Source organism: Camelus bactrianus, chromosome 16 (assembly GCF_048773025.1).
Source record: "Camelus bactrianus isolate YW-2024 breed Bactrian camel chromosome 16, ASM4877302v1, whole genome shotgun sequence".
NCBI classification, from domain to species: Eukaryota; Metazoa; Chordata; class Mammalia; order Artiodactyla; family Camelidae; genus Camelus; species Camelus bactrianus.
In genome coordinates, this window is record NC_133554.1 from 41,732,095 (window position 1) to 41,745,532 (window position 13,438).

Here is a 13,438-nt window from a genome sequence, read left to right on the forward strand (position 1 = left end):
CCAGGAACCCCAGGAGACAGCTACTCTAGGAAAACAGCAGTGGTAAAGAAAAGAAAGACTTCAATTTCAATTCTTGAGATATGTCCAACAGAATGATCATACCTGCAAGGTGTTTCTACAGGTTATAGTGCCTGAACTTTCAATTTCTAAAAGATGCATTGCCAATTTATTTATGTTCGCTGAGCGAGAATCACTGAGTAGCACAAACCCACAGAGAAAGCTCCATGGCTACCGGGGTCAGCCTTCCAGGACTCTGTCTGGTTTACCACCACTTTCCATTCTGACATAAGCATTTGGGGCAAACTTCAGGGAAAAAAGACAGCATAGATTTAGTTCACTTATGACTTTCTAAAACCCACCATGTGCTGGAATTCAGAGAAGCTGAAGGGAGGTCTCTACTTACTGGTACTGTTACATCATCATAAAAACTCCAAGCTAAAGCCCATCTCATTGTCCGACCTTGACAGAATTCAGTGTAGGCAACTTTAGGAACCTGAAACCGAAAACACAGTTATCTCATCATTCTATTAATTTTACTAATATGTTTCTGGCTGCTGTCTTATGTTAAATTATATATTGGTCTTTCTTTTTATCAGTTAACAAACACTACAGTCCAAGAACAGTTATACATAGCTGCCTAACTAATCAATGAATAAATTATCTCTCAACAAATTATAGGTTTTTTCTTCCCATAAAACATTAGAGAGAATTTATAGTTCTGGCTTGAAGGTCCAATATTTGAAACACCCAAAACAGCCCTCAGAGAATCATTGGTAAAATGATACAAATGTTTTTTGTTTTCTTTTAGGAAACAGAGCCACCGAAGTCTACCTAGGCACAGCTATGTAGTCTCCCTTTTGTCTACCAGATTTTAGGAAAGAAAACAGAACTACCTTGTAGCTGTTACAATTTTAACAAAGAAAAGTTGTTGTGGGGAAAAATACGATAAATAGAATGTCAGAAACTTGGTTCTACCACTGACCCCACATCTGAGCCCCTTCTCTGAAAAGTCATCCTGCTCCTGCTTACTCATGCCAAAACACCATGAAGTGGGAGGGGAGACGGGGAAGTATCTATTTGTCACCCGCTTTTCAAAACAAAAGCAAGGAGCTGAAATGGTGTGGATCACACCACAGTAGGAAGCACATCGGACTGAGGACTGTTCTGGTTCTAGCTGTTCTTTGACATTGATAACTAGACTGAGACCTGGAAGACCAGCCCCTTAACTTATGTAGCCTTCAGTTTCTGCACTTACAAAGGAGTCAAGACGTGGGGTCAGTAATAGGTAGACACCAGGTTTTTTGGTTTCTGGCTTCTCTCTGACATTCTACTCATCCTGTTTTCCCCATCTTTTCTTAGTGGTCAAAGAAGGTCTTATTTTAATAATTTATAAAAAGTCCTCTTTAGCCCCCAAATTACAAAATTAAAAAATAAATAAGCAAAGATAAAACAAACAAAAAACACATTTAGAGTTTTAAGGTATAAAGGTAAATTCTATACTCCAAGTACCATCAAAAGTGGATATATCACAGGGGGAGCGTATAGCTCAGTGGTAGAGTGTGTATTTAGCATGCAGGAGGTCCTGGGTTCAATCCCCAGTACCTCCATTAAAAAAACAAACAAATGCGGATACACCAGAACAGTAATGACAAAGCCTTACCCCTTGTATGCGAAGTTCTTCCTTCAGAGGAGCCAGGCTGCATTTCTTTCCCAGCATACAGCTATACCATCTAGAGAAAAAAAAATCAGACAAGTCAAACACTTTTATGTGGTTACATTTTTAAACTAAGCATTGTAAACAAAATGAGAACAGTAGCAAACAAATATGGAGTTAAGTTACAATTGACAATAACAAGAATTGTATATAATGTATTTAGACAAAGAACAAATCTAGGGAAGGGAAGCAAGCCCAAAGTAACTTAAATAAAAAGCTACTTAGCCTCTCCAATGATTTTAGGGCTATTTCTATTTGGAAAGAGACTGAAAGAGAGAGAGGTCTCACCTGTGCTGCTCAGAATATAGGTCATTTATCTCTGGGACAGAAATTAGTTAATAAATAACAATAAAAAATACATAAACACCCCCTACACCATATTAAGAGAAATTGTGAAATCTAGCATGACTTATATTTTCAGATGCCTTGACCTACAAAAATGTAAGAATATATATTGCATTAATACGTAAACAAACAAACAAAAGAATATATATTGCATTAAAGTTTCAACAGAACATGAAATCAATTTCTTCCATGGCAAATACAAATCCAGAAGGGGGAGTATGAAGATGGAGTGAACTCGTTAAAAGGTAAAAGGATAGAATTTATTTCTTCTGATTATTCTACAAAGTTTGCAAAGTATAAAATTGACACAGGACTTCTGCTTTAGCCTATGAAGGATTAACTAGCATGGGAATTGCCTTTCAACCATAAGCAACTAGGAAACTTGACAAAATATATGAAACAATTTTTCAGACACTGGATAACTGCAGTGAAGACCTATGATCTCAGAAAAACAAGGTGAGCCCTACAATTGCCAGAGCTTACTGCCTGAAGGAAATTTCCAAGCTGCAATGCAGGGAACGGAAACTCAAACAGAGCCCAATAATCTTGCTGAATTAATGAGATAGAGATTGGAGTTCAGAGAGGCTGAGGCAGTAAGGATCAGAAGAGCAAAATACAAGAAGGAAGGAGCTGCACAGGGAGAGAATTCTGGGCATCTGCAGAGGAGTTCCCTGGAGTATTTTGCAGAATTATGATCTGCATGTGTGGGGCGGAACTCCATAAGGCTAGGGAAAGAACTCACAGAAAGCAATAAATGAAACAATTCCTGGATTCCAGACAGCTGGGACATTGGGAATGAAGCAAGGATGTCTACTTTAAACATTTCTACTCAAAGCTGCACCGTAGATTCTACTCAGTATAATAAGGTGAGAGGAAAAAATATATACAAACTGAAAAGAAAGAAGTAAAATTATCTTTATTCACAGAAGACATGTTCATTTATGTAGAAATCTCTATGAAATCTAGGAGAAATGCATTCAGCAAGATCACAGATAAAGCTTAATATAAAATCAATTGTTTTTCCTTATATACACAACTAGAAATTAAAATTTTAAAACACAATTTACAATAGCATCAAAATACATGAAACACCCAGGAATAAAGTTAACATAATATGTGTAAGAAAACTATGAAACATTATTAAAAGAATTTCAGGATCTAAGTAAGAGATATATCATGTTGGAATGGAAGAGTCAACACAGTTAAGGTATCAATTCTCTTCAATTTGATCTATAAATTCAACACAATCCCAACCAAAGTCCCAGTAGGCTTTTTCATAGAAATTGATAAACCAATTCTAAAATTTATATGGAAATGCAAAAGATCTCAAACAGCCAAAACGATCTTGAAAAAAACCCAACAAAATTGGAGGACTTACACTACCTGAATTCAAGAATTTAATTATAAAGCTTTGATAATCAAGATAATATGGTAATGGCATAAATATAGACCTACAGATCAAAAGAATGGAATATAGGCCAGAAACAGACTCAGATGATTTTAAACAAAAGACACTGTTATAAAAATGAAAAGGCCAAAAGAAAAAAAAAAAAAAAAAAAAAAGAGAGAGAGAGAGAAAAGGAAAGAAAAGAGAAACCACAGTCTGGGAGGAAATACTTGCAAAACATGTCTCATAAAGGACTCATATTTAGCATACATAAGGAACTCCTACAACTCTGTCCTAACAATAAGAGCTGAACAAACTGAAAAGTCAACAACTCTTCCTATATCCATGACAGAAGCAACTCACTCATAGGGCCTCTAAAACTGGAGACAGACAGGTGAATACAAAGAATCACAACTTACCAAAGCAGAAACCCACCAGCAAAAACCTCCATGGGAACAACCAAAGCTGAGGTAGAGAAATCTGAACTACAACTGACAAATTATTGGAGATTCAGCATTGACAAGTCTGAGAAATAAAAACTCCAGGGGCACCCAGTCATCAGGGACCCCACGCTTTTGTGAATATTATCTACAGGAGCTTGGCCAGATTCTCACAATGAGTACAGGAGAAAAAGTCCCTCATGCTATCAGCAGCGGGAGGGGAAAGGAATCATTTTGGATTAGGGCAGAGCATCCTGTTCTTAGCAAGGTCTGCACTCAGGAGAAACCAGTTAACCAGAGCCTCACTTGTTGGGGTTTTATGAGAGCCTGACTGACCCAGAGGAGGGGCACGATCCAACTCCAGCCTACCCTAGCCATCCTTTTCCACCAAAGCAGGGGAAAAAACTGAGAGGCATGTGTGAAGTTCACAATCCAGAGGTACAGGCTCATTAAGAGACTGAGACCTACTCATAGGACCACAGAATGCTTCCCCTCCCCCACATCTTACCACCACATTACTAAAGACCTATCGGAGCAGTTCCTCTAACCCAGTACATTATGTCCTCCTATTTTAATTACAAAACATGCTAAAAGGCAAAAAACAGAGTTTGAAGGGATAAAGCAAGTATCAAAACCAGACATGGCAAGGATGTTGGAGTCATCAAAAATACTGTAACAGAAAGGAAGGATGCTTCTGATAGGCTCTTAAGGAGACTAAAGACAGCTGAGGAAAGAATCTCTGAGCTTGAGGATATCTCAATAGAAACTGCCAAAAGTGAAAGGCAAAGAGAAAAAATCCTGGGAGGAAAAAACCAAAATACCAGAATACAATATCCAGGAACTGTGGGACAACTACAAAAGGTGTAAAATATGTGTAACGGGAATTCTAGAAGGAAAAGAAAGGAACAGCAGAAAGAGAAAAGAACAAAAGAAATACCTGAAGCAATGATGACTGAGAATTTCCGTCAAATTAATGTCAGATATCAAACCACAGATCCAGGAAACTAAGAGAACACTGAGCAGAAAAAAATGCTCAGAAAACTATACCTAGACATATGATTTTCAAACCACAGAAAATCAAAGACAAAGAAAAAATCCCGAAAGAAGCCAGAAAAAGATACACCCTACCTATAGATAAGAATTATATTCAATTTGTCTTAAGAAATCATGCAAGTAAGAAGGGAGTGGAGTGAAATACTTATTTCAGACAGAGCTGACCTCAGACCAAGGAAAGTTATCAAGAATAAAGAGGGGCATTACACAATGCTAAAGGGGACAGTCCTCCAAGAAGACATAACAATCCTTAATGTGTTTGTAACTAACAGAGCATGAAACTACATGAGGCAAAAACTGATAGAATGCAAGGAAAAGTGGATGAATCCATTATTAGAGTTGGAGACTTCAACACCCCTCTATCAGAATGGACAGATCCAGCAGGCAGAAAATCAGAAAAGACATAGCTAAACTCAACACCACCATCAATCTACTGGATATAATTGACATCCATAAACTATTTATCCAGCAACAGTAGAATACACATTCTTTTCAAGCTCACACAGAATATTCACCAAGATAGATCATATATTCTGGGCCATGAAACACACCTTAAGAAATCTGAAAGAATAAAAATCATACAGCATCTGCTCTTAGACCACAAGGGAATTAAACCAGAAATCGGTACCTGTAAGATAACTGGAAAATCCCCAAATACTTGGAGATTAAACAATATATTTCTAGAGGGGAGGGTATGGCTCAAGTGGTAGAGCACATGCTTAGCATGCATGAGGTCCTGGGTTCAATCCCCAGTACTTCCATCAAAAAACTAAATAAACCTAATTACCTCCTCCCTGCAAAACAAACAAACAAAAAAACCCACGATATATTTCTAAATAACACATGGGTCAAAGAAGAAATCTCAAGAGAAATTAAATAATATTTTGAGCTAAATAAAAATGAAGATGCAACTTGTTAAAATTTGTGTAGTGAACAGTGCTTACGGGAAATTTATAGCATTGAACAAATATATTAGAAAAGAAAGATCTAAAATCAATCATCTAAGCTTTCACTTCAGGAAGCTTAAAAAAAAAAAGAGAGAGAGAAAGAAAATTAAATCCAAAGCAAACAGAAAAAAAAATGCTAAAAATTAAGAGCAGAAATCAATGAAATTGAAATCAGGAAATCAACAGAAAAAATGAAGTCAAAAGTTGGTTCTCTATAAAGGTCAATAAAATCAATGTCTCTAGCCAAGCTAAGAAAAAAAGAGAAAGCACACAAATTACTAATATCAGAAATGAAATGGAGCAAAGATAGTCTTTTCAACAAATGGTACTGCAACAATAGGACAGTCACATGCAAAAAAAAAAAAATCTACACACAAATCTTAAATTATTCACAAAAATTAACTCAAAACGGATCACAGACCTAAATGTAAAACATAAAACTATAAAACTCCTAAAAGATAATATAGGAGAAAATTTAGATGACCTTGGATTTGGCAATAACATTTTAGATGCTAACACCAAAGGCGGGATCCATGAAAGAAAGGGTTGATAATCTGGATTTCATTAAGCTCTGTAAAAGATACTGTCAAGAAAATGAAAAGACAAGTCACAGACTGGGAGGAAATATTTACAGAAAACATATCTGACAAAGGACCGTTATCTGAAACATACAAAAAAACTCTTATAACTCAACAATATGAAAACAAACAACCTGATTCAAAAATGGGCCAAAGACCCTAATAGGATACCCACCAAAGAAGATATACAGATGGCAAACAGGCATATGAAAAGATGTTCCATATCATATGTCATCAAGAAAATGCAAATCAAAACAATGAGATACACTACACACCTATCAGAATGGCCAACATCCAGAACACTGACACCACCAAAAAATGCTGGTGAGGATGTCGAGCAACAGAAACTTTCATTCATTGTTAGCAGAAAGGCAAAAAATGGTCTAGCCACTTTGGAAGACAGTTTGGCAGTCTTCCAAACATACTCTTACCATAAGATTCAGCAATCATGTTCTTTGGTATTTACCCACAGGAGCTGAAAACGTATGTCCACACAAAATATGCACATGGGTGTCTATAGCAGCTTTACTCATAACTGCCAGAAATTGGAAGCAACCAAGATATCCTTCAGTAGGTGAATGGATAAACTGTGGTACACTTAATGTAATATTACTCAGCACTAAAAAGAAATGAGCCATTAGGCCATAAAAAGACATGGAGGAAACTTTTATATATATTACTAAGTAAAAGAAGCCAATCCAAAAAACCTATGTAGTGCATGATGTCCAATTACATGGCAATCTGGAAAAGGCAAAATTATAGAGATGGTAAAAAGATCAGTGGTTGGGGGAAAGGGTAAAAACAGGCGGAGCACAGGGAGTTTTTAAGGCAGGAGAAATATTACATATGATATCATAAGGGTGGATACATGTAAATATACATGTGTCCAAACTCACAGAACGTATGCACCAATGCAATGGACTGTGGGTGATAATGAAGTGTCAACGTAGGCTCATCAGTTTTAACCAGTGTCCCACTCTGGTGAGGGATACTGATAATGGGGGAAACTATGCTTGTGTAGGGGCAGGAGTATATGGGAAATCTCTGTAACTTCCCTTCAATTTTGCTGTGAACCTTAAACTACTCTAAGAAATAAAGTCTATCACAAAAAAGAGATACATGAATGATCAACAAGCACATGCAAAGATGCTCCATATCACTGTCAACAGGGACATACAACTTAAAACCAGAATAAGATATCACTATACACCCGTTAGAATGGATATACCCAAAAGAATGACAATATCAAATGGTGTCAGCTGGAACACTCATACATCGCTGGTGAGAATGTAAATAGTACAGCCACTTGAAAGCAGTCTGGCAACCTGAGTCAGGAATCCTACTCTAAGTATTTACTCAAGATAGAGGGAAAGCTTAAGTCCACAAAAAGACTTGTATGCAAATGTTTAGTGGTGTCCTTCATACTAGCCAAAACCTGGAATGATCCAAATGTCCATCAACTGGTGAATGGATTGACAAATTGTGGTATATTCACATAACGGCATACTACTTAGCAATAAAAAGGGAGAGAGTACTGATACAAAGCATGGATGTGTTACATGAAAGAAGCCTGTTTTATGTTGTGTTATGAGATGGTCGGTCAAGTGCCTCAGGAGATAGGAGGCTCAGGAGAAAAAGTTTATTCTATGCCTAGGTCCTAGAGACAGGAGGCAGGACTCCCCAAGCAGGGCCCCATGGGGAAGACACTAGGGTGGTCAGGAGGCAGATGATGGGAGTGAGGGGAAGGTGGAGGCCATGGCCTCTGTTGAGGTTTACTTAGGATGGGCAGGGCAGGGGGAGCAGTGTGGGATGGGCTAGTATGGATAACCTCAGTGGGCTCTGGCTGTGGAGTGGTCCCCATAGCTGGCACCCAGCCCTGGGATGGCTGAAGGGGAGGAAGATGGCCCCCTGGGCTGAAAGGGCAGACAGAGGAGGGAGAGCTCTGGGCTTGCACATCCCAGGCCTGCTCAGGATGGGTCCTTTGCCATCTCTAAGAATTGATTAGCCCAGGTAGGGGCTCTCCCTCCCAGCCAGAGAAGTTTTCTTAAGGTGTCAAAACATCATAATAAACAGAAAAATTTAAATATTTACAATAATAGCCAGACACTAAAAACTACATTCTGTACGATTCCATTTATATGAAAGTCTAGAACAGGCAAAACTACTGTGACAGAAAAATCAATGGTCACTAGAGGCTGGGATACAATGGGAACAGACTGCAAAGGGCCACTATGGAAATTTATTATGGTGATGGATATGTTCTATACCTTGACTGTGATAGTGGTAATGTACACATTTGTTAAAATGCATCAAATTGTACACTTAAACTGGAAAATGTACTGTATGCAAGTTGTACTTCAAGAAAACTTACTTAAATATATAAATTTCTAAATATGATGTACCTTATATCTTCAAATATAAAGAATAGGTAACAACACAGTAATATTTGGATATTTCTTGCCTTATAACATACCTTACATGAGTAATACATATTCTGTATCCTGCCTTTTCACCAAGCACCATAATTACTCTTTTGTTATTTGAAATTCATCTAATTGCACATTATTTTTAAAGAGAAATTTCAGATTAAGATACTCATTCAACATTTATTTGTTTTTATGTAAAGTAGCTACTATGAAGGTGAATTTTAAAGTGACTACAACTTTAAGTGAGTTTAAGAGCCTCTAAAATCACACACTAAGTTAAAACTATAAAAAAACTGCCATTTTTATAAGTTGAAAACTGTTGAAGACTGGCAATTTCATAAGGTTCAACCTAACACATTAAATAATATAAATGAAAATATTATTAATTGTAAAAGTATGACAAATACTATTATACTGCTTTAGCAGAAGTGTGCATTAACCAATATTTTGTTTTTATTGTTTGTAGGTTAAACAACAGGTGACAATCCCTATTTTTGTTTAATCAATCCCTTTTCTGCTCTGAAAACACAAATAAACCATTGTTCTACCTAAACTACTTTAAACAAACCTCAGTAAATTTACTTAAAGCATAATCTATTTCATTTGGTGGTTTTAAAAGGTTTGGAAGAAAAATAATAATCTCCCTTTAAGAAGGCAGTGTATAAATGGAAAAATCATTAACCAGGAATGAAAAGCCTTTGGTATGTTAGGAATAAGATGAAGGAAAAGAAATTAAGAACAATTAGTGTTCACACAGTAACAGTATAAAATAGGTTAATTAACACCTTTTCTTTAAAATTAGCATTCCTGAACAGATTAGATCAGAGTTATCAGAAGCCAAGAAAAGGCTCAGAACAGAGACAAAAGAAAGATGCTATATATTTCCTCAGGAGATGAAAAGAAGCAAATATTTAGATAACTAAGACTTGTAATAGTTAAATATGTCACTGGTACTTCACATAGGCTTCGCAGAGTTCATATTTCTTTTAACCCTTACTGTAGGCTGAGTACTGTATTGTGAATCTTTTAAGATTTAATCTCATCAATACACTGTTTTCTGCAAGTTATATTTCTTATAGAAAAAGAGGAAGTAATTGGGTATGTTAAAAATTGTTTTAGCTTCACTTAAAAAAAAAATGCCTACCCATTAGATCCAAGCTACTCTCAACAGGCAACTTGTGACAACTAATCAAAATTCAAGTAGAAAAAAAAAATGAAAAGGAAGATCTAGTTCCCCAAGAGACTTTGAACCCATTATACTATTTTAATGATGAAAGTAGCACTCCACTCATTACAGCATTTAGTAATTCCTTTGAGACAGCAGGTTTCAAAAAAATTATTCTGAAATTATTTCAAACGTATACGAGTTGCACGATTAGTACAAACGGTTCTGGTATACGTTTCACTCAGATTCACCAATGAACACTTTCCCACATTTGCTTGCTCTATGTGTGTTTTCCTAAATCATCTGAGAGTTAGCTACAGATATCATAATGCCCTTTAACCCTGTATTTTGGCATGTATGTTTTAAAAACAAGGATATTCTCTTATATAACCACAGAATAATGATTAAATTGGCAAAATTTAACATTCACACAATACTATTATCTGGAATAGAGCCCACACTCAAATTTCACCAATTATCCCAATAACGTCCTTCATATCAACTTTCTCCCCTGATGCAAGATCCAATCTAGGATCATGCATTTCATTTACGTTTCAAGTCTCTTTAGTCTCTTTCAATCTGGAACAGTTCTGCAGTCTTTTTCCCCCCCCCCCACTTTCATAACCTTAATATTTTCGAAGAACTGTCCTACAAAATCTCTCAGGCTGGTTTGTCTGAAATTTCCTCATCATTAAATTCAGGTTAAACATTTTGGGCATGAAGAGCACAGAGGTGCTGTGTGTCCCTCCACGTGACTCACGTCAGGAGGTGGCCACCTGGTCAAGGTGGTATCCCCTAGTCTCACCACTGTAAAGTTACCATACTTTCTTTGTAATCATAGGTAATCTGTGGGGAGATTCTTTGAAACTATGAAAATATCCTGTGCCTCTTCAAATTTTCCACTGTTGATTCTTCTACAAATTAATTATTACTATAATGATTGCAAAATGGTGATTTTTCTAACTTTATTATCCTTTATACATTTATTAACTGGCATTCTAGCGTAACAATTATTCAGGTTATAATTTATTATTGTCATTGTTCATTCTGAACTCATATTGCCACATATTTTGCTTGTCCCGTATTTTAACATTTAACACCATAAAAGGTATTATTTCCTTGTCTACCTTATAGACCAGGAAAATGAAATGGCTTACACTTTTATAAAGGTAGGTCAAATCTGTAGTAGAACTGGACAGTCTTTCAGTTGGAGTATTCACTAAAAGCTCAGTTATAAAATTTATGATTCTTGCAACTATCACTTACAGCACCCCATAACTATGCTAGCACCTAGTTTAAAAAACAAAAGGGGGACTCTACATTAGAATAAAATAACAGAGTATTCAAAGTTTCCTTTCAACCCGGTAGACTATAGTATTTAAATCTACTGGATTTCTAAAGCAGTCAAGAGTTAAAATGATTCTATTTAGTACCCATTATTATTAATTATATCAAATATATATTCATTTACTCTATGACAACCCTAGGAGGTATGAGATAGCTATTATTATTTCATTTTACCAATGAGAAAACAAAATTTAAAAGTCAAAGAATCACATTTCCAAAGGCCCAGATTGTTAAATTTATTGCCCATCATCAGGTATTTGGATTTTGCCCAGATCCAAGAAGTCTCCAGCACCTTGCAAGGAGAAAGAAATGGAAAGGAAAAAGCAAAAAGGAGTAAAAACAGTATTAAGTTGGAACTTTGTAACTCTAGTTCCTGGAAAAATCATAAAATCATTGCCATAAAGGGCATTATCTATAGACCTCATAACCAATGACAAGAGTGGAATCTAGGCCATGAGGAGCTTGATAAAGTCTGCTAATTTATTTAGAAGGTGAGAGATGAGTGAATCTCTAGAAAAGAAAATGCTATTAAGTAAGCTCAAGTCACACGCACAAAAAAGTGAAAGGTAAAAATGATAAACACTTGTAAATCTTCATCAGTGATAGAAAGGTTATCTAATACAGTATCACATATTAATTATACCTCGGGAAGGGGAAGGGAAGGGAACAGAAGAGAAGGGAAGGGAAGGGAAGGGAAGGGAAGGGAAGGGAAGGGAAGGGAAGGGGAGGGAAAGCTATGCACTTAGAAGTCTAACTGCAGGCTGAGCTACAGAGGCTGCGTGGGTGGCAGAAAGAGCCCTGGACCAGAATTAGGAGATTTGGGTTCCAAATTTCTAATCTGTACAACTAAGAGGTTGGGTAACTTTCTCTCCCAAGGGCCTCCCAGCTGCAAAATTCCTTAAGATACAAAACTGCAACTGCTGCTGAGCATGACTTAGGTGAGCCATGAATCCTAACGGGGAGGTGAGGCATCTTGAGTGCCATCACCAAGATCAGTCCAACAAATTTAACTTACGTCACTCTATGATGTTAAAATTTGGCTTAATTTTTGCATTTCTTCAGGAACAAGAAGAGGGATAAGAAGCAGATGGTGGGGTTTAAATACTTGTTTTTAATCCCTTATTTTTCAGAGCTTCAAAATATGCAGTTTCAACAGCATTCTAAAGTTTGAGAGTTGCGTAATGGTATAAGCATTGTGTCAACTATAAAAATATACAGGAGGACATGAACTGATAATATATACAAATGAAAATCACCATTACAATGTGAAATTATAAACAATTTGTGAGCAATATTTTTTTTTAAAAAATTGTTCTGTTCTCTTTTCAATGAAAATCACTTCATTCTTCCCTTCTTTCATTGACCCTCTTACCCTGCCTGAGTCCTGACAGAGCAGACAAGACTGCTGGACCCTTCCTTTAAATGAATCATAACCAGGTAACTTGTCCCATATATGACCCCAACCTTGAAATGGTTTACTCTCCAGAGACATGACGGGCTCTAGCAATGCACCCTTCCTAGCAAACGTTAACCATTCCTACCAAACGTTCACCCTTCATTCAATTTGGGGGCTGCCATAAAGCCAGATACAGGCAGACTTGGAACTATCAACCAACTTCTCTCCCTTAGAATGGTGTTCCTTTAAAATATGATTTCTGTAGTTCAAATGAAACTTTAGAAATAATAATAATTTACTGAAATGAACTCATCTACAAAAGAAACAGACTTAGACACAGTAAACAATCTTATAGTTACTGGGGAAAGGGGGTGGGAAGGGATAAATTTGGGAGTTTGAAAGTGCAAATGTTAACCATTATACATAAAAAGATAAAAAACGAATTTCTTCTGTATAGCACAGGGTACTATATTCAATATCTTGTAATAACCTTTAATGAAAAAGAATATGAAAACGAATACGTGTGTGTGTATATGTGTGTGTGTGTGTGTGTGTATGCATGACTGGACATTATGCTGCACACCAGAAACTGACACACTGTAACTGACTATGCTTCAATTTTTTTTAAAAAAGGGCTCCT

General features: G+C 36.5%; 1 protein-coding gene across 2 annotated transcripts in view; it reads right to left on the reverse strand.

The window, feature by feature from the left end:
• Window positions 1-13,438, reverse strand: part of METTL16 (methyltransferase 16, RNA N6-adenosine) — a 61,842-nt gene that overhangs the window by 17,054 nt on the left and 31,350 nt on the right. For both annotated transcript variants that reach the window (XM_045518977.2, XM_010958179.3), the window contains 2 exons: window positions 1,661-1,730; window positions 404-493 (listed from right to left, as the gene is read on the reverse strand). In XM_045518977.2, coding sequence (XP_045374933.1) covers window positions 404-493; window positions 1,661-1,730 — 160 coding nt within the window. The remainder of the gene's footprint in view (window positions 1-403; window positions 494-1,660; window positions 1,731-13,438) is intronic.